Here is an 18,374-nt window from a genome sequence, read left to right on the forward strand (position 1 = left end):
GTTCTTTTTAGTCAGCACAGGACCCGCGCTGCCTATATTTATGGTGGGTCTTCCCAACTCAATTTAACTAATCTAGAAACTTCCTCACAGGCTTGCCCAGATGTTTGTTCTCATGGTGATTATAAATCCCTCAAACTGACAATCAAGATTAACCATCTTTTGAGATGGCTCAACAGGTAAGGGTGCTTCCTGGGACTCACAAGATGGAAAGAGAGAACCAACTCTCATGAGGTGTCTTCTGGTCTCCACATTGCATAACCCCTCAATGAATAAATTATGATAAAATTTTATTTAACTATTAACCATCACAGACAGTTGTGGTGACTCTCAGAGTCAGTGCAATGGAGGAGTCTGAGCCCCTCCTTCAGCTGCGTCCCTCTCTGGGCGTAGGCATTGGGGGTTCATATTGCTCCCTGCCTAGCACTCCTCATATGGTCCAGAAGCATCCTTTTGATGGGGAGGACAAGCTGAAGAGTCAATACCTCTGCCAAGAGGTGACTGTGGGAAGTTTATTCTCTGGTGCTGGCTCTTTGCCTTAGAAAACTTAGGCAGCTGGGCGGTGGTGGCCCACGCCTTTAACCCCAGTGCTCGGGAGGCAGAGGAAGGTAGATCTCCGTGAGTTCGAGGCCAGCCTGGTCTATAAGAGCTAGTTCCAGGACAGGCTCCAAACGCTACAGAGAAACCCTGTCATGGAAACAAAAAAACAAAAACAAACAAAAAAACAAAACAAAAACAAAAAAATCCAAGACAAAACAAAAACAAACTTAAGCACTAACTCAGCAGCCTTGCCAGAGAGTTGGCAGAGAGTTGCCAGGGGCCTTAGTGGGGTGGCTGATTCCTGTGAGGGCCCTCCTGTCTCTTCCATCTCCTGGCTAGACTCCACATGGACTCTGCAAAAAGGCATGGGAAGGGACAAAAGTCTGCCTGGTGGATGAGGTGGGGAGTTTCCTCTTCAAAACCACCTGGTTTCACAGAAAAGAGCTGGGGAAGGCCATCATACTTTCCATTGCCCGAAGTGTGGGGCCCAGCCAGGTCCTCTGCAAAATGGGATCACAGGAAGGATTCATTGAGTCCACTTGGCTAGAGGTGGAACAGGGGAGCAGAAGTAAGAAGCAAAGGGGCCTGAATGGGTCCTGAGAGGTTCTACTCCAAACAACAGTCACCTCGGCAAGGGTGGTCAGTATATCTTCAGGCCTCCGTTTCCCCTTTTGTAAAGGAAGTGGGGTCCTGGAGCAGCGCTTCCTTTTGTCCCAGTTTAGAGGCTCGCAAGCGCCTCCGGCTCCGGCTCCAAACAGGTGGTAGGGGAAAGAGGTCAGTCCCACTGCGAGAGAGCTATGCTGAGGCGGGTTTGACAGGCGAAGGTTGACCGCTGCAGGTGCTAGTGTAACAGCACAGCACCGCACTTCCTCCCCTCCCTCGTCTTCTGCGTGACACAGGGTTGGTCGGCCCTGGTGTCGGTGTCCTTGTCTACGTGAAGCCGGGCGCACTCATGACAACGAGATCCGGGGGCTAGTCAAGTTTACATTAGAAGGGATCCTTTCTTTGCCTGGCGGAGAAAACAGGAGGCGCGGCGCCTGCGCGCTCCGCACAGCTCGGCTTCTCCGGGCCGCGACTCGGCCCCATCCAGCGCCACGCCCCCTTATCCCCGCCCCCGAGCCCTGCACCGCGGGAACGCGCACGCCCTCTCGTACCGCCCATCGCCGGGCGCGAGGGCTCAGCGTGCGCGTTGGCGCGTGCGTCGTGCGTGCTCGCGCGCGCGGCCCAGCGAGCGGCGCTCGGGGGCCCGAGTCGGCTGTGGCTAGGCGGCTCCGCGCTCCAGGGCTCCTCGGCGTGACGGCCGCGCCCGCGCTGTTCCAGCCCGCCGCCGAGGCCGCTCCCGGGGCGCGAAGATGCCGGCCGTATCCAAGGGGGACGGGATGCGGGGCCTAGCGGTCTTCATCTCCGACATCCGCAACTGTGAGTGCTAGGCACCGGGAGGGCCTGAGTGGGGGCGCGGCTGGGGGGTCCGCAGGTGCGGCCCCGGGCCTGGGGGTGCGGCCCCGATAGGGAGGGCTATGTGAGCGGGCGCGCGGGTCGGCGGAGGCCTGGGAATGAGGGCTGCGGGGTGCAGATCGCGCGTTGGGGCGGGGGTCCCGCGCGGGCACTTAGGGTACAGAGCGCGCGTCCTGGATGCACATCTGGCGGGAGTTGGTTGCCTGCTGCGGGGACCCAGGCTGGGGCGGGGGTGGTTGTTTCCCTGGTGCTGGACAGACAGTGGGGGTGTGGAGTGGAGGTTCAGGCCAGCGTGCGGGGCTGGGTCCTGGACGTGCTAATCTGGCAGTGTGGTGGGGGTAAGAAGCAGAGGTCCTAGGCAGAGATTAGGGGGTGCGGACCCCGGGTGGAGTGGGTGCGTGTATCGGTTTGGACGGCTGGGGATTGCCTGTGGGTGTTCAGACTGAGATGCGGGGTTTAGGTGTTTTGAGATCTAGGGGTAGCGATGGGAATGTGGGGCGGGGTGGGGTGTCTGTGGGGTTTTGTGGCACCGTCGAGGGGCTTCCGGCCCAAGACGCCCCTCCCCAGCATGATGTCATCTTGGTCTTTCTAGTAATGGAGCTTTTAACCCAGCCTTTTCCAAAACAGCGTGGATTTTCTCTTTGGGCGGGGATCTGGACACCGTACGTCTCGGACCTGATTCAGGCGGAGTGTTGGGCGATGATTAGATCTCACCCACTGCGATTAAAGTGACTCATTCCCCCAGGGAACCGGCAGCAGCCGGGTGTGGATGCTGGAAGCTGCAGTTCTGTAGACCGTGTCCCCTGGGTAGAAAAAAAAATCCGCCCAAAGTGAAATGGGTCGGAAGGTTAAAGGTCAGGTAGGGCGGGTGCCAGGACTTTGGCTTACAGAAACTTCGGAGGGTTATCAGACGGCCCCTTATTGAAGAGAAGAAAAGCTATTTTCCTGTCAGTTGGTTATTAAAATTCTCCCCACCCCCGTATCCAGCAAATAGCTGACTCCATGACTTTTGTTACTTTAGAGATTAATGTGTGTCCTGAGGAACTTTGTCCAGTGCTGTCATCATACTAACTTTAATACTGTATTCCCTAAGACTGGGTGCAGGACCCCACCTTGCCTGCGTCTGCAGGATTCTGGAGGAGTAGATTGCTGTCCTCTGCAAAGATACAAGCATCCTTGGACTAGGGCTTACCAAAATTGTAGACAATAGCATTCATAGTCATGATGCATTTTTTTCTAAAATTTTTGTTAAAAAACTACATTTATAGGTGCGTGTGTGTAGGTGTATTTATCTACAAGCCACGGTGCCCGTGAGGTGGTGGTCAGAGGACATCTCTCTGAGAAATCCCTTTTCTTCTTCCATCATGTGGGTCTTCAGGTATGGCATGGCAGCCTGGCCTGCCGCCCCTGCCATCTTCCCAGTCCTGTCCTTGTGTTCTCTGAGGAGAGTTCAGCTGATCAGGACATTGAAAGTGAAAGCCAGTTTCTCACCCAAGTGTTTGATCAGAGGTGGCACATAGTGAGAACTTGGTAAATGACTTATTGGCTGACTGTAGAGCAAGCCTTCCCTGTGTTGGAGCAGCTGATCTTTGGGAATGATTGGCATTTGTTGTGGGGGGGCATTCTGTGTCTTGGAGTATGTTTGGCATAACCAGGTGCCTCAGTTGTAATAGTGGTAAATTGTTCCTCAAAAGTGTAGGAAGCGTACAAGATCATTCCCAGAGGAACCATAGAAAGAGGGAGTACCTGGGCCTATCTGGGATCAAGGTCTCTGTCTGGCTTTCCTACTGTCTGTCCTCCATCGACACTATGGCCCTCCTCTAAGGAGCTGTGTCCTCTGTTGTGATGTTGTCTTTTCCAGTGGAGTCTGTGTCCTGCTGTACAGGAAGCACCAAAGTAAGGGCCCTCTGTCCTCGCTCTTTACTTCACCCCTTCCGTGCCCCTCAGTGTCTGGCACACAATATGTCCTCTGTCAGTGAGTCAGCTACAAGTAAGACACAGAAGCTCTCACGAGGGAGCAGGGACCAGAGTTGGTGCGAACTTGATCCCTAGGCCATGGGGAAGGGGCCACTGTTGTTTACTCATGCTGAGAGTGAGTGGTGACTCTGTGGAGAGGCGCTCCCAGGTCAGCCCCCAAGGCACAATGCTGGATCCCCTGGCTCTGCAACCAGCCCTGTAACTGGAAGCCACCTGCCAGTGAGCCTTGGTTCTCAAGAGTTACCTGTAGGCCGCAGTGTCGTCGGAGTCTGTTTCAGCAGCTTTTTAACCTGATGCTTCTCTCTTTGAAGGCCTGTGTTGAACATTGAGAGAAAGGGAAGGATCAAGGGGGAAAAAGGGATGTGAGTGGGGAGTTTCTACATATGTTTGCACTTGGGTTACTAGTTTACCCTCTTAGCATAGGCGGCTACCACCCTGCCCCCATGTCACTTAGACCTGTAGCTTTGCAGCTCAGGTAACAGACAAATTCTGTCTCATAAGACTAACTTGCTCTTTCCTGATTTACTTCAGCCAGGGCTATAAATTCAGTAATGTTATTTCAGTGTGTCAGAGTCGTGTAAATTGCTTCTGTTTCTCTTGCCTTTATTTATTTTTATTTATGTATATGTGTGTGCCTGCTTGTTTATATGTGTATCATGTGCCTGCAGGTTCCAGAAGAGGCCAGCTGTTGGATTCGCTGGAACAGGAGTTACAGGTGGTTGTGATCTACCCATGTGGTTGGTGGGTGCTAGGAACTGAACCTGTGTCCTTTGCAAGAGCAGCACGTATTCTTTACTGCTGGGCCACCTCAGCTTGATTTTTACTTCTTTTAACAACGTACACATACAATATATGTATGCATCTAGTATTATATATATATGTATATATATGCACATATACATTTTATGTACATATATAAAATGAATATTTTGCCTGCATGTCTGACTGTATGTATGTATGCCACATGTGTGCCTATTGCCTGTGGAGGTCAGAAGAGGATATCAGACCCTTTGGAACTGTAGTTATAGGTAGTTGATAGCAGCCATATGAAGGTTAGGAATTGAACCAGTATTTGCAAGAACAGCCGGTATTCTTTTCTTTTTTTCCTTCCTTCCTTCCTTCTTCCCTCCCTCCCTCCCTCCCTCCCTCCCTTCCTCCCTCGAGACAGGGATTCTCTGTGTAGTCTTGACTTTTCTGGAACTCGCTCTGTAGACCAGGCTCAAACTCACAGAGACACCCCTGCCTCTGCCTCCCGAGTGCTGGGATTAAATGTGTGTGTCACCATGCCTGGCATACCCAGTGTTCTTAACTGTGGAGCCATTGCTGTTTCTCTCTTAAGCTGTCATGAAGAAAAATTTTGAGCTGGTAAGATAGATCAACTGGTAAGGGCACTAGCTGCCAAGCCCATGACCATAGCTCGATCCCTGGACCCCTGTGGTAGAAGGAGAGAACTGACTCCCAGCAGTGTTCTTTAGCATCTCCATGCACACCGTGGCGTGTTTGCTTTGGCACATTTGCCCTACCAGATGTTAAAAAAGTAAAATTCTAGGGGCTGGTGAGATGGCTCAGTGGTTAAGAGCACTGACTGCTCCTCCAGAGGACCCGGGTTCAATTCCCAGCACCCACATAGCAGCTTACAGCTGTCTGTAGCTCCAATTCAAGAGAATCTGACATCATTATACCAATGTGCATGAAATAAAGTTAAATAAAGTTTTTTTTTTAAAGTAAAATTCTAGTTGTTTTTTTTTTTTTAAAGTCCAAGTTTTAAAATAATTTCTTCTTCTCTTTTTAATCTTTTGGCTTTTCAGGACAGAGTTTCTTTGTGTAGCCCTGACTGTCCTGGAACTAGCTCTGCAAACCATGCTGGCCTCGAACTCACAGAGATCCGCCTGCTGTGTCTCCCAAGTGCTGGGATTAAAGGCATGTGACACCACTGCCCAGCTATAATTTATTTTGAAATATTTATAGATTCATAGGAAGTTGTCTTAGTTAGGGTTTCTGTTGCTGTGATGAAACACCATGACTAAAAAGTAAGTTGGGGAGGAAAGGGTTTATTGGGCTTACACTTCAGTATTGCTGTTCGTCACTGAAGGAAGTTAGGACAGGAGCTCAAATAGGGCAGGAGCTGATGCAGAGCTGATGCAGAGCTGATGCAGAGGCCATGGAGGGGAGCTGCTTAGTGGCTTGCTTCGTGTGACTTGTTCAGCCCATCTTCTTATAGATCCCAGGACCAGCAGCATCAGGGATGGCACCACTGAGCATGGGCTGGACCTTCCCCCATTGATCACTAAATGAGAAAATGCCTTACAGTTGGGTCTCAGGCATTTCCTCAACTGCGGCTCCTTCCTCTTTGATGACTTTAGTTTGTGTCTAGTTGACACACAAAACCAGCCAATACAGAAGTTGTGAAGAAATTGACAGGAAAGTCCTTGGCATCCTTTACCCCACCTTTCCTGATGTGGACATCTTTTGTAAATAGGATATTTTCAACACTGGAAAACAGTACAAACCACTGAGCTATATAGATTTCATTATTTTCTTTGTTTGTTTGTTTATTTATTTATTTATTTATTTATTTTGGTGCTAGATTTTGAATTGAGGCCTTGAGTATTTCTGCCCCTAGATGTCAGTAGTTTTACCTGTACTTAACATGTATCTGAGCGTGTGTGTGTGTGTGTGTGTGGTGCTGTGTGGTTCTGTGTGGTTTTAGTTTGAGTAGCTTTGTGTGACTTCCACCTCTGTGAGAGACTGCTCTGCTCTGTTACCATGAAGCTCAGTGGCATCAGCTCTCATAACCACACCTACCGCCTCCCACTATGGCAACCGCTAATCTGCTCACCAGCTCTGTAATTTTGTGATCTCAAGATGTCACATAAATGGAATTGTACAGCGTGTGACCTTTGGAGGTTGGCTTTTTCACTCAGCATGGTCCCTGACACCTATATAGCCTGTTGTATTGATAGTGTTCCAAGGAAACTACAACCCTTCTGACATTAGGGGTTTGGAATTTCACTTGCTTTTCCATGAGTGATGTATGTCCATCAGGCAGAACCATATATCACTTAAATAAGCATCCCTTCCTCTTTAGCTTTTGCAGTGCTGAGGATGGAACCCCGGCCTGACTCATGTTAGGTGAGAGGACTGTCACTGGGCCACAGCGCAGTCAAATGGAACTTGTCTACTTCTGTTGACATACCAACAATCCAGTATGATTGGGAACAGCAGTGATCCCCAACTAAGGTGCTTTGGCCCCAATGGGGTTTTTGTTCTTGTTAATGTGCATGAAAGCAATGCACAGTCCATGAAAATCTGGCTTTGAGTTTGTATCTTCTCCTGGGCTGCTTGTGGCATGATCCTTTCATGACACGGAGCAGTGGCAGTGAGTGCCGTATCCCCATCCCCTCAGTCTCGGGCCACTAGTATAGTATGGTTCAGCAGTGTGCTGCTGAGCTTGCGGCTCTGGGCTAAGTGTGTTCAGTGCCTTTTCTGCTGCACTATTTTCACCTTACTGTGGATTACTGGGGCACAACTTCATCACAAGTTGAAGAGCATCTTTCTATGACCATGCTAAACACGGCATATTCTGAGAATTAATGCAGAACAGGCAGGACTACAACGAAAAGACAGAAGGTCTTTGTGAGAGCAGTCATGTTGCCATGGGCAGGAAATTGCAAAAATTACCATTTATCCCTGTGTGGGGGCTGGGGCTGGGACTGGGGCTTGGAGACAATGTAGGTTAGGTGACTCCTTAGGGCTCAAGTGAAGGAAGACAAGGGTGGCCAATCTCTTGAATGTTCCTAAGAGAAGAATGTAGTTTGTTGTGCGTAGCTGTCAGGGTCTGCTGTTGTGGATGCCCCTTTGAATTGTACTTTAGCATTACTAAAGTCTCAAATATTTATTTATTCATAGAACCTCAGTTATTAGCTATAAGTTGGACATGGAGAAATGGAGCATAACAATTCAAATTCTGCTTAAGTTCCATATTAACATTAAATATAAAGTTGTTACTTAGTTTTCCTGCATAATGGTAAAGAAATTAAACTTGGTCTGTTGAATATTTTTATTTATTTATTTGTTCATTCATTCATTTATTTTTTTTGGTTTCCAAGATAGGGTTTCTTTGTGTAATAGCCCTGGCTGTCCTGGAATTAGCTCTTGTAGACCAGGCTGGCCTCGAACTCACAGAGATCTGCCCATCTCTGCCTCTTGAGTGCTGAGATTAAAGGCATGCATCACCATTGCCTTGCTGTTTTTTTTTAATTTTTTTATTTATTATATATACAATATTCTGTGTGCATGTATCCCTCTGGGCCAGAAGAGAGTACCAGATCTCATTACAGATGGTTATGACCTACCATGTGGTTGCTGGGAATTAAACTCAGGACCTCTGGAATAGCAGCCAGTGCTCTTATCCTCTGAGCCATCTCTCCAGACCCCTGGCTGGTTTTCTTTGGGACAGGGTTTCCCTTTTTAAATTTTTGTTTTCTTTGTTTGACTTGCTCTATTTTACTTTATTTTTTAAATTTTTATTATTATTTTTTTTTGAAACAGGGTTTCTCTGTGTAGCTTTGGAGCCTTTCCTGGAGCTTACTCTGTAGACCAGGCTGGCCTCAAACTTGAACTCACATAGATCCACCTGCCTCTGTCTCTGCCTCTTGATGCTGGCATTAAAGGCGTGTGCCACCAGTGCCCGACTGACTTGCTTTGTTTTTAATTGTATTTTATGTGGTTATGTGCACATGAGTACAGGTGCCTGTGGGGCATCAGATACTCCAGAGCTGGAGCTGAAGGTGATTGTGAGCCGCCTGATGTGGGTGCTGGGACTGGACTCAGGTCCACTGTAAGGGCAGCAAACTCTCTTAACTGCTGAGCCATCTCTCCAGCCTTTGTTTTAGTTTAAACAAATTTTTACTTTTGTGAGACAGGGCCTCATACCGTAGTCCAGGCTGACCTGGAACTAACTGTGTAGTTCCATTGTCTTAGCCCTCTGAGCACCGTGTGAGCTATCACACTTGTCATATTTATTAATTGACTAATTAATTAATTTGGAAATAAGGTCTTCTTAGGTAGTCCAGGCTGCCTCTGCAGTGCTGAGATTATAGTCATGTATCACCATGCCTAACTTTTTGTTGAATTTTAAAAAGAACCTTCAAAATTAAAGTCTATGCAGTTCACTTTGTCTTCTTTCCTGACTGTCCCATTGAAAGTGCTGACTTTTTGAGAAGAATGTTTGTCTTGCACATTTTCTTTTGCAATCTTCTGCATAATTCATATTCCTTAGAAACCCATTTTGTAAGCTTGTGACAGTATGAAGAGGGATGAGGAAGGAAGTCTCTGCTACAGGAAGGGCTCCTGTGCTGCACTGTAGTTTGGTCAGGGCTTACAGGCAATGCCCACTTCATAGCACCATAGTGCCATCTTCATAGCAATTTCTCTCCCTCTTCACTGAAGGGTGGTGTCACTTGTTTCTTTTATGACAAGTTGGCTGTCCATTGCATATCCCATAGCATCTTCCATGTCAGAACTTAGCAGCGATCACATGGCCCTTTCTGCTCCCAGCCTTGAATTCACGTGTAGTCCAGGTTAGCCTTTTTAGTGCTAGGATTGCAGGGTGTGGCACCACACTTGGTACCTCTTTTCTCTTAGAGTGATTCTCTCTGCTGCTTTGGCAACTGCTTGCAGCAGGGTTCTTAGAAAGGCTGTCTCTGTGGGATTAAATGGCATTTCCTTGGCTCTTTAAAAAACAAATGAGTCAGACTAGAAGGGCAGATGAGCATCTGCTGTAGAAAATGGTTATTTTTTTTAAAAAAAAATCAGTTTGATTTTATGTGTATGAGTTTTGTTTGCATGTATGAGTACTGAATGCATGCCTGGTGCCTGAGGTCCGAAGGTGTTGGATTCCCTGCAACTGGAGTTCTGGATGGATGTGCATGCTGTGTGGGTGCTGGGAAACGTGCCCTCAGCCTTTGCAAGAAAACAAGTGCTCTTAGCCACTTAACCATCTTCCCATCCCCGAAAATAGTATTTTGAAGAGAGTTTACATAGTATGAAAAGAGTTGAAATATATAGTGTGAACTCTTGAGCAGAAGGGTTGAGTGCTGGTGGATCTCATCTGTGGCAGATTCTTGAGCATGAGGCCAACCCCTGAGCTCAAACTTTAGGATTTATAAGGTTCCAAAAACGAAAGTATTTTTGTTAATCTGTAATAAATTTGCCAAAAGTGTTGGTTGGCCTAGATTGCCAAGATAGCTCAGAGGGTTAAGACTGACAACCAGAGTTTGATCCGTAGGACCCACATGATGGAAGGAAAGAACTGACTTCCTCAAGTTGTCTTTGACTTCAACACACATGTGTACGATGGCACATGTGCATGTTCACATATATACAAATAAGTAAATGTAATTTAAAAAGAAATAAAAAACCAAAAAACTATGCTGAAGCTATGCATGGTAGTGTAAACCTTTAATTCCAGAGGCAAGACTACATTTGATGTCAGCCTGGGTTTCTCAGTGAACTGCCATCACAAAGAAAAAAAACTCTTAAATCAGAAAACTTAAAAAAAAAAGCAGTGAAGCAGCACTGCCATTAGGATGGACATGGAGGGCTCTTGCCCGATAGATTGCTCAGATCTGGACGTGGAGTGGGATGGACACCTTTCTTGATGGACTTCTCTGATTGGAGGCGGGTGATCCTACAGGGGCCATAGAGAAATAATAGAGCTATATAAGGAATTTGGATACTACAAATCTGCAATTGCAGGGTAACTTTGGAGGATTGTGTGCTTGGGTGCGGCCTTGCCTAGCAAGCATTCTTTTCAGGTGGAATGGAAGTGTGTGGTGTGGTCCCCACCTGACTGCAGGTTAATAAAATACTGGAATGTTCCGCTTCCACCCTCCCATCTGGTCCACAGTGAATGGCATGTGGCCCGATGTGGCCTGATATGGAAGCTATGGGAGGTACAAAGTTGGATGGCGTCTTTCAACTTATGTATGTAGACACTAAATAAAAATCTCCCTAGTTAGACAGAAATGCAGATTGAATAGCATTCACTTAAAACCAAAATGAATAAGCTAGGTGTTCTGCATGCTTGTAATCCCAGCACTGCTGAGGCTGAGTGAAGCAGTAGGATCATGAATTCCAGATCATTCTGGGCTTCAGAGGAAGACCCTGTTTGAAAACTGCAATAACAAACTCCAGATGGGGTGGTGGTGGTGGCGCACACCTTTAATCCCAGCACTTGGGAGGCAGAGGCAGGCGGATCTGTGAGTTCAAGGTCTGGTCTACAGAGTGAGTTCCAGAACATCCAGGGCTACGCAGAGAAACCCTGTCTCAAAAAAACAAAAAAGAAAAAAAAACCCAAACAAACCCAAACCAGAGATCAAAAACGGGTGGTTTTTACTAAGTTGTATTCTGCCTTACACTCAGATTGCAAAAATATATAATAAGGGTTTGCTTTTTATACTTTCCTGACTTCCGTGTGAAGGTCAACAAGGGTGACACTGGGGTCCTGAAAACACAGTGCCACATGTGCAGTTTTACTCTGGGAGAGTTTCGGGTGTCTAGGGTTACCTGGGTGCCGCTGTGCTGAGATGAGGGCCATGGATGGCAGTGTTTCATAAGCAGCCCTGGGGTGGATGTGGCGTTGCTAGGCTTGGCCAAGATGTATAAAATAGATAGCTTGTGAGTAGACAGAGGCTTCACTGGGAAATAGTATCCTGTACACAGAACTGCTAAAGACCTAGAGTGTGGAGCCTGAGGTTACAAAGTCAGTGTTTCCATAACCCTCCAGGGAACTGGGTGGAAAAGGGTGTTACTTCTGGCCACCCTGTGGCCCCTGCAGCCAAGAATTCCATCACCAACCTCACCCATTTCTCTTCAGTATTGTTAGAGAAGAAGGGTTGGGGATTAGAGGTAGGAATGAAGAAGGGCTTCTGTGGGAGGAGCCACAGGGTACAAAGTTGGGCTGGTGGTAGTGGGATTTTCAGAGGGGGGTGGTCAGGGATGTGTCCACATCTGCCTGTGCCCCAGTAGAAGAGGGGTCCTGCTGTGGAGGCCAAATTCTCTGTTGTCAGGTGTTGTAGTGTGCAGTTCACATGGCCACCAAAGCTTTGAGCCAGTGCCTCTCTTCCTACATGTGTGCTCATGTGGAAAAACCTGTAGCCAGGGTTTCGTGTCAGTCTGGTTCCTCTGCCCTGTGCATATCTGGAGCCTGAAACTTCAACCTATGAGAACCACGGTGGCTTGGCATTTACCCCTCTCCCGTTTACCTTCCTTGGTTGGCACTGGCCTCGAGGATAGCTGAAAGACAGAAGGCCAGATTCACATTGGATTGTCTTCTGATGAAGGTCAAGTGTGTTGGTGGTAAGGTAGGTGTGGTGAAACCTCAGGTTGCCCTGGGGCCTAGGCTGCTGGCTCCCTGGGTTCCCAGACAGCTGCCTGAGGGCAGGCTATGCCTCCTTCTGTGAGGTGGTGGAGAGGAAGTCTGTGTTCTAGTTGCAGTTTCAAAAGCACTAGATTATGGTGAAATCTTTTTAAATGATGGAAATACAAGTTGAGTATTTTGGAAAAGTTCTCTGTGTTTTTTATACTTCAAAATATAGTTCTGAGGCTGGGTGTTGCTCATGTCTTTAATCCTTGCACTTGGGAGCAGAGAGAGGTGAATCTCTGTGAGTCTGAGTTCAGTCTGGTTTACACAGTCCAGGACAGCCAGAGCTATCCTATCTCAAACAAACAAACAACAACAAACAAACAAAAACCAAACCAAAAAACAAGCAAGCAAGCAGCCCAGCTTTGTATCCTGTGGCTCCTCCTACAGAAGCCCTTCTGACCGAAGCCCAGCCTGTGCGTGCCTGGAACTCCAGCACTTGGGAAGCAGAGGCAGGCAGGAGGATCAGGCTACCTTTGACTACATAGCAAGTTTGAGGCTAGCCTTAGACGACTTGAACCTTTCTGAAAGACACCAAACCGAACCATAACCAAAACACCAAACCACCCACAAACAACAAAAACCAGATCATTGGCTTTTTTCATTTTTGGTGGAGGTGGTTATTGCTGGTCACATTACCAACAGATCAAAGCCTTGTTTTTAACCCCATTGTGCCTATAGAAATTAGAAAATCTTTGACCAGTTCTAAGCTTATTGGTATTGTGGGCTGTTGTGAGTCTATTTACAAGGAATTTAAAGTATGTTCTCTTTCCTCACCACTATTAGCACGCACACACACACACACACACACACACACACACACACACACACTGTGGTGATGGCTACATCACTTAGGCTGGCCTCCATCTCCTGGGTTCAGTCATTTTCCTGCCTCAGCTTCAGGAGTAGCTGGGAAGACTGGTGTGCACTCATTTGGCTGCATTCAGTCAATTCTCCCTGTTAAACCTTTGTTGCTGTATTTAACTGAACTGTCCCTTCATAGAGTAGCAAATCACTCTCCTAGGAAGTAAGAGTAAGGCATGTCCTTCTACTGCTGGGACTGGTTCAGCTGGCATTCTTTGTTTGTTTGTTTGTTTTTAGATCAGGTCTTACTAGGTAGCTCTGGTTGTTTTGGAACTCACTTCTTAGACCAGGCTGGCCTGGGATCCTCTGGAATTAAAGGCGTGCACCACCATCCCTGCCTTTTGAAGCTGACATTCTTGTCATTGTTTTCCTTTTGGTGGGAGGGTGTGGATCCAGTTCTGTGAAGTGCTGTATCCTTGATATCCTCTGTGACATTTGCTGCAGCAGACCTAATTTAAATGTGCTTCTTTGTCTTTTTTTAAACATGTAACCTAGAAAACAAGCTGGATGTGAAGGTGCACCGTTAGAATCGACACACTTTGGAGGCCGAGGCAGGAGGATAGTGGGTTTGAGGTGAGACTAGAGAGACAAAAAAGAAAAACCACAGATCTTTGTGTTATGTTCTTGTTCCTTTGCTATACTTTTATTCTTATTTTCTTTTAGCCTTGCTAGGGGTAGAAGCTGGGGCTGTGGGATCCCTAGGCACGTGCTCTCTGTACTATATAGTAAATTGCAGGTGATTTTTCTTTCTAACCAAGGTCTCACTTTGGCCTTGATCTTTGATATCCCCCCCCCCCCCAACCCCCAGCCTTTCTGGTGCTGGGATTCCAGGTGCTATCACACTTGTGTTGCTACGGGTTTTTGTTTGCTTGTTTGTTTGTTTTGTTTTTAGACAAGGTCTCACTGTGTAGACCAGGTTGGTCTTGAACTCAGAGATCACCTGCTTCTCTCTGCTGAGTGCTGGGATAAGGATTTTTGCTATGATTTTGATGCAGCACCATTCTTGAAGGCTATTCTGAGGTTGTATATTTCAAATTTCCTTTATTTTTTTCTAGCTTGTGTGTATGCATGGGCACTGGAGCACATTTTTTTAAATTAACTGGTCAGGGATGGTGACACACACTTATAATACCACTTCACTAAATAAATACATAAAATTATTATTATTATTTTGGATTTTGAGAGTTTTTTTTTACATATCTCTGGATGTTCTGGATTATGCTGTATAGATCAGACTGGCCTCAAACACAGATCTGCTTGTCTCTGCCTCCTGAGGGCTAGGATTAAAGGCATGTGCCACCACACCCATCTGAAATTAATATTTTGACACAGGTTGCACTATGTAGCCCCTACTGGCCTGGAATTCTATGTAGACTAGGTTAGACTTACACAGAGGTAGCTTGCTTTACCTTCTTAGTACTTTGATTAAAGGCTTGAGCCCTGTACCTGGCTTAGATCTACCGTGATGTTGTTCTACCCTGTCACCTTCCATCCTGAATGGATCGTCTGGAAGGAGGCCCTTGTCAACTGCCTGATTTCTTGGCCTGAGTGCCCCAGATTTTAAAATTGTTTGAAATAGGTACTGAAGAGATTGATCAGTGGATATAAACATTTTCTGCTCTTGCAGAGGACCAGAGTTCAGTTCCTAGAACTCATAGTTAGTGTGCCGCCATTGCTTGGCTGATGTTAGTTAATGTTTCTTATCCTTGGGATTTGAGTTTATTTTAGGCCAGTGAGTTTATAGTTTCGAAGTTTGAAAGATAGATGAGATAATCTACTTAAACAGAGAAAAAGTTGATTTTTGTCTCACAGCTTTGGTGTTTTCAGTTCTTGAGTGATTGGTCCTATTGTTTGTGGGCCTGTGGCAGGACTTCTTGGAAGGAACACATGGAGCAAAGTCACTTAACTAAGCATCAGGAAGTGAAGGGTAGAAGAGGGTGGGGCCCACAGCGCCTTAGGAGAGCAAAGCCCCCATGACTCAAAAGACCTGCCCAGTGTCCCACTTCTTTTTTTTGTTTGTTTGTTTTTTAATTAAAACAGCAATAGGTTCCTGCCCAGGGAAAGGCTGGGATAGGCAGGCCTTTCTTCACAAAAATATATTTTCTTCCTTTTTTTTAAAAAACACCACCAAAGTAAACCTATTAGCTCCAATGAGCTGGTCACACTTGGAGAGCTGGTATGGCTCCCCTGGTGGCCTTGTGCAAAGAGCTTGAGCCATCCTGTAGACTCCAGTCTGAGCACAGGGGTAGCTGTGATACTGCTGGTACCTAGGGTTAAGTGCTGTGTCCCACTTCTTATAGGTTGCTTCCACCCATGGCCAGTTCTGGGAGGTCATGTTCAAGCTGGGGAACAAGCCTTTAACACATTGACTTTGGGGGACATTCCAGGTTCTGGAATGTCAGCTGTAGTTCTCGGCAGTTTCGAAACCCGTCTGCACTCTGGCCCGCACTTCAGTTGCTTGTCAGCCCTCACCAGTAGTCTTTCTTTTTGCTCCACTTCCTTAAGTCCTTGGGCTGCCCTCCTGGCTGCTGACCCGCAGTGTTAGGTCTGGTTGACATGCTGGACACCACGTGCCTCACTCATCTCTTCTGAATGCCCTGTGCTGCCCCACCGGTTCTACCCTTCTGCCATTCACAGCCTCTGCCTGTTAGTTGGCTTCTTGTTCCTTTTATGTTGCTTCCTTTTTTTTTTTTTTTTTTTTTTTTGTTGCCCACAGGTGACATTTTTCTAGGATTTAGACAATGTGAGTCCCACCTTGGTTTTGAATCATCCTCTTGTCTATAAGTACTACAGAGCTTTGTTCTGGCCTGAAGCCCTGTCATTTGGAGACAGTTTGAATCTGTCAAGGAAGGACCAGAGTGGCCTTAGGCCCAGGGCTAATTTCACTCGTCTCTCTCTGTCTGTCTCTCTCTCTCAGAGTCTTGTAGGCTTGTTGACCTCCATCTTACTGTGTACTTATTGTGTAGTGGACACTGGACTTGAACTCATGGTTTTCCTGTCTCCACTTACTGAGTACTGGAATTACAGGTGTGAACCACAATACCTGGCTCTCATTCCCTCGTTTAATAAGGCAGGGTCTTTCTCCAGAAGCTGGCCACATTGGGCTCTCTGAGTGGTTTCCTTTTAACCAGGTCAGTGCTTGTCAAGTCACTTCCCACAGAGTCCCTCTCCTGCTTAAGTGAGACAGCAGGCCTGGATCCCCTCTCTTTGGCAGGAGGAGGCTGGAGCCAAAGCTTAGCTTTGGCTTTTTTATTTTGTTTGTTTATTTGTTTCTTGAGACGGGGGTTTCTTTGTAGCCCTGGCATTCCTGGAACTCATTCTGTAGACCAGCTTGGCTAGAACTCAGAGATCTGCCTGTCTCTGCTTCCTGAGTGCTGGGATTACAGGCGTGCACTACCACTGCCTGGCTCTTGGGTGTCTTAGATCTTTAGGAGAGTAGGGAGACTTGTTATGAAAGAACATGGAGTTTAGAGAAGAGATTCGGGCTAGAGGTAGAAATACAGGGTACTGTTACATTTAGAGCTGGAGTGGAGGGTGTACTGGGTGAGGGCAGAAAGGTACAAGCCCAGGAGGAGAAATGGAATCATCACTCTGGCCACCCTAGTTTATAGCTGACTGCAGGTTTTGTGCATTTCCCTACTCTGGCTGAGCAAGTGAGGCAGCTGCTGTGATTACTGCTGCTGCTGAGTGCTGGGGCCCAGATTCAGGCTATGGATACTACAGACTACAGTGCAAACCTTCTTTTGAGGATGTCCTAGGTGTATTGGAGTGGAGAGCATCATAGACCAGTAAGGAAGAAAATTTAGAAAAGTCTGGTGGAGTGGCTCAAGGGACAATCATAGCTGGCTTAACTCTTCCAAAAGTTTTGCTGTGTGAACAGTGAGGATGGGTGGTGAGGCAGTGGGTGTGTGGCTTCTGTTACTTCATGACAGGTTCACTTAAAACCATGGCACACCCAAGCACCATTGGGGCTTGAGATAGCTCACTTATTAAAGTTCTTGTCATGTAAGTGTGAAAGTCTTAGTTCAACCCCTAGAACCTGAGTAAAAAACTGTGTAGGCGTGGTATAGGTGGCATCGGCCTTTAATCCCAACACTGGAGAAGCAAAGGTAGGCAAATCTGAGTTTGAGGCCAGTTTAGTCTATACTACAGCTGCATAGGGAGACTGTCTCAACACCTCTCCCCAACCTACCAAATAAAAAATTGCATGTGGCGTTGTCCTTTTGGGGGCCAGGCAAGGTGTCAATGTGTAGACCAGGTTAGCGTTGCCTCAGACTCACAGAAATCTGCCTACCCCTGCTCTCTGAGGCCTGGGATTAAAGGGCATGCACCACCATGCCTGACCATGGTATACATTTTTAAAACAACACTGGGAAGGAGAAGACAGGGAATTTCTGGGGCTGGCTGACCAGCCAGTCTAACCTACTTGGTGAATTCTAGGTTCAATGGCAAAACAAACCCTACAAAACAAAACAAACAAAAAAGCCAAAGTGGACCAACCAGGTGGTGGTGGCCTTTAATCCCAGCAGAGGCAGGTGGACCTCTAAGTTCAGGGCTGGCCTGGTCTATAGGTTTGAGTTCCAGGGCTACACAGAGAAACCTTGTCCTGAAAAACCTAAACCAACTAACAAAAAAACAAAACAATCCCAGGTATAGATGGTACCTGAGGAATGATATCTGAGTTATCTCTGGCTTCTACTTGCGCACACACAGGCAGGTTCATCCACAGACATATGTGTACATACGTACACATGAAAGAGAAAGAAGGAAGGAATGAACCCTAGTCACTGTGGCTCACAACTTACTTGAGTGGGTTTCAGATTTTTCTGGTGTCTGAAACGGATCTGGGGTAAATTCTCTTTTTTACTTGCAAACTATGTGCTGAGTGTGGTTCCCATGGGAGAGCTTAAGTCCCCTCCTTGACTGGCTGCTAGTCTAGGGTGGGCAAATACAGTGGGGTTGGTGGCTCCGTGTAAAATATGTTACCATAGAGCAGGAAGGAATTCCTCTGGGAGGCATGGTTTAAGAATAAGGAAATGTGTGTACAATAACCTGCATGTAAATATTCCTAGTGATGATCTTGATCTTCTTCTTCTTCTTCTTCTTCTTCTTCTTC

The 18,374-nt window shown here is 46.9% G+C and overlaps 1 protein-coding gene across 2 annotated transcripts in view; it reads left to right on the forward strand.

Annotated features, from left to right (window-relative positions):
- The first annotated feature begins 1,760 nt into the window (after positions 1-1,760).
- Ap2a2 (adaptor related protein complex 2 subunit alpha 2) overlaps positions 1,761-18,374 on the forward strand; it is a 65,869-nt gene continuing 49,255 nt past the window's right edge. For both annotated transcript variants that reach the window (XM_038327206.2, XM_038327213.2), the window contains exon 1: positions 1,761-1,956. In XM_038327206.2, the coding sequence (XP_038183134.1) occupies positions 1,890-1,956 (67 nt within the window). In that variant the 5' untranslated portion in view covers positions 1,761-1,889. The remainder of the gene's footprint in view (positions 1,957-18,374) is intronic.

The sequence above is a fragment of the Arvicola amphibius genome, chromosome 1 (assembly GCF_903992535.2).
Source record: "Arvicola amphibius chromosome 1, mArvAmp1.2, whole genome shotgun sequence".
Taxonomy (NCBI): domain Eukaryota; kingdom Metazoa; phylum Chordata; class Mammalia; order Rodentia; family Cricetidae; genus Arvicola; species Arvicola amphibius.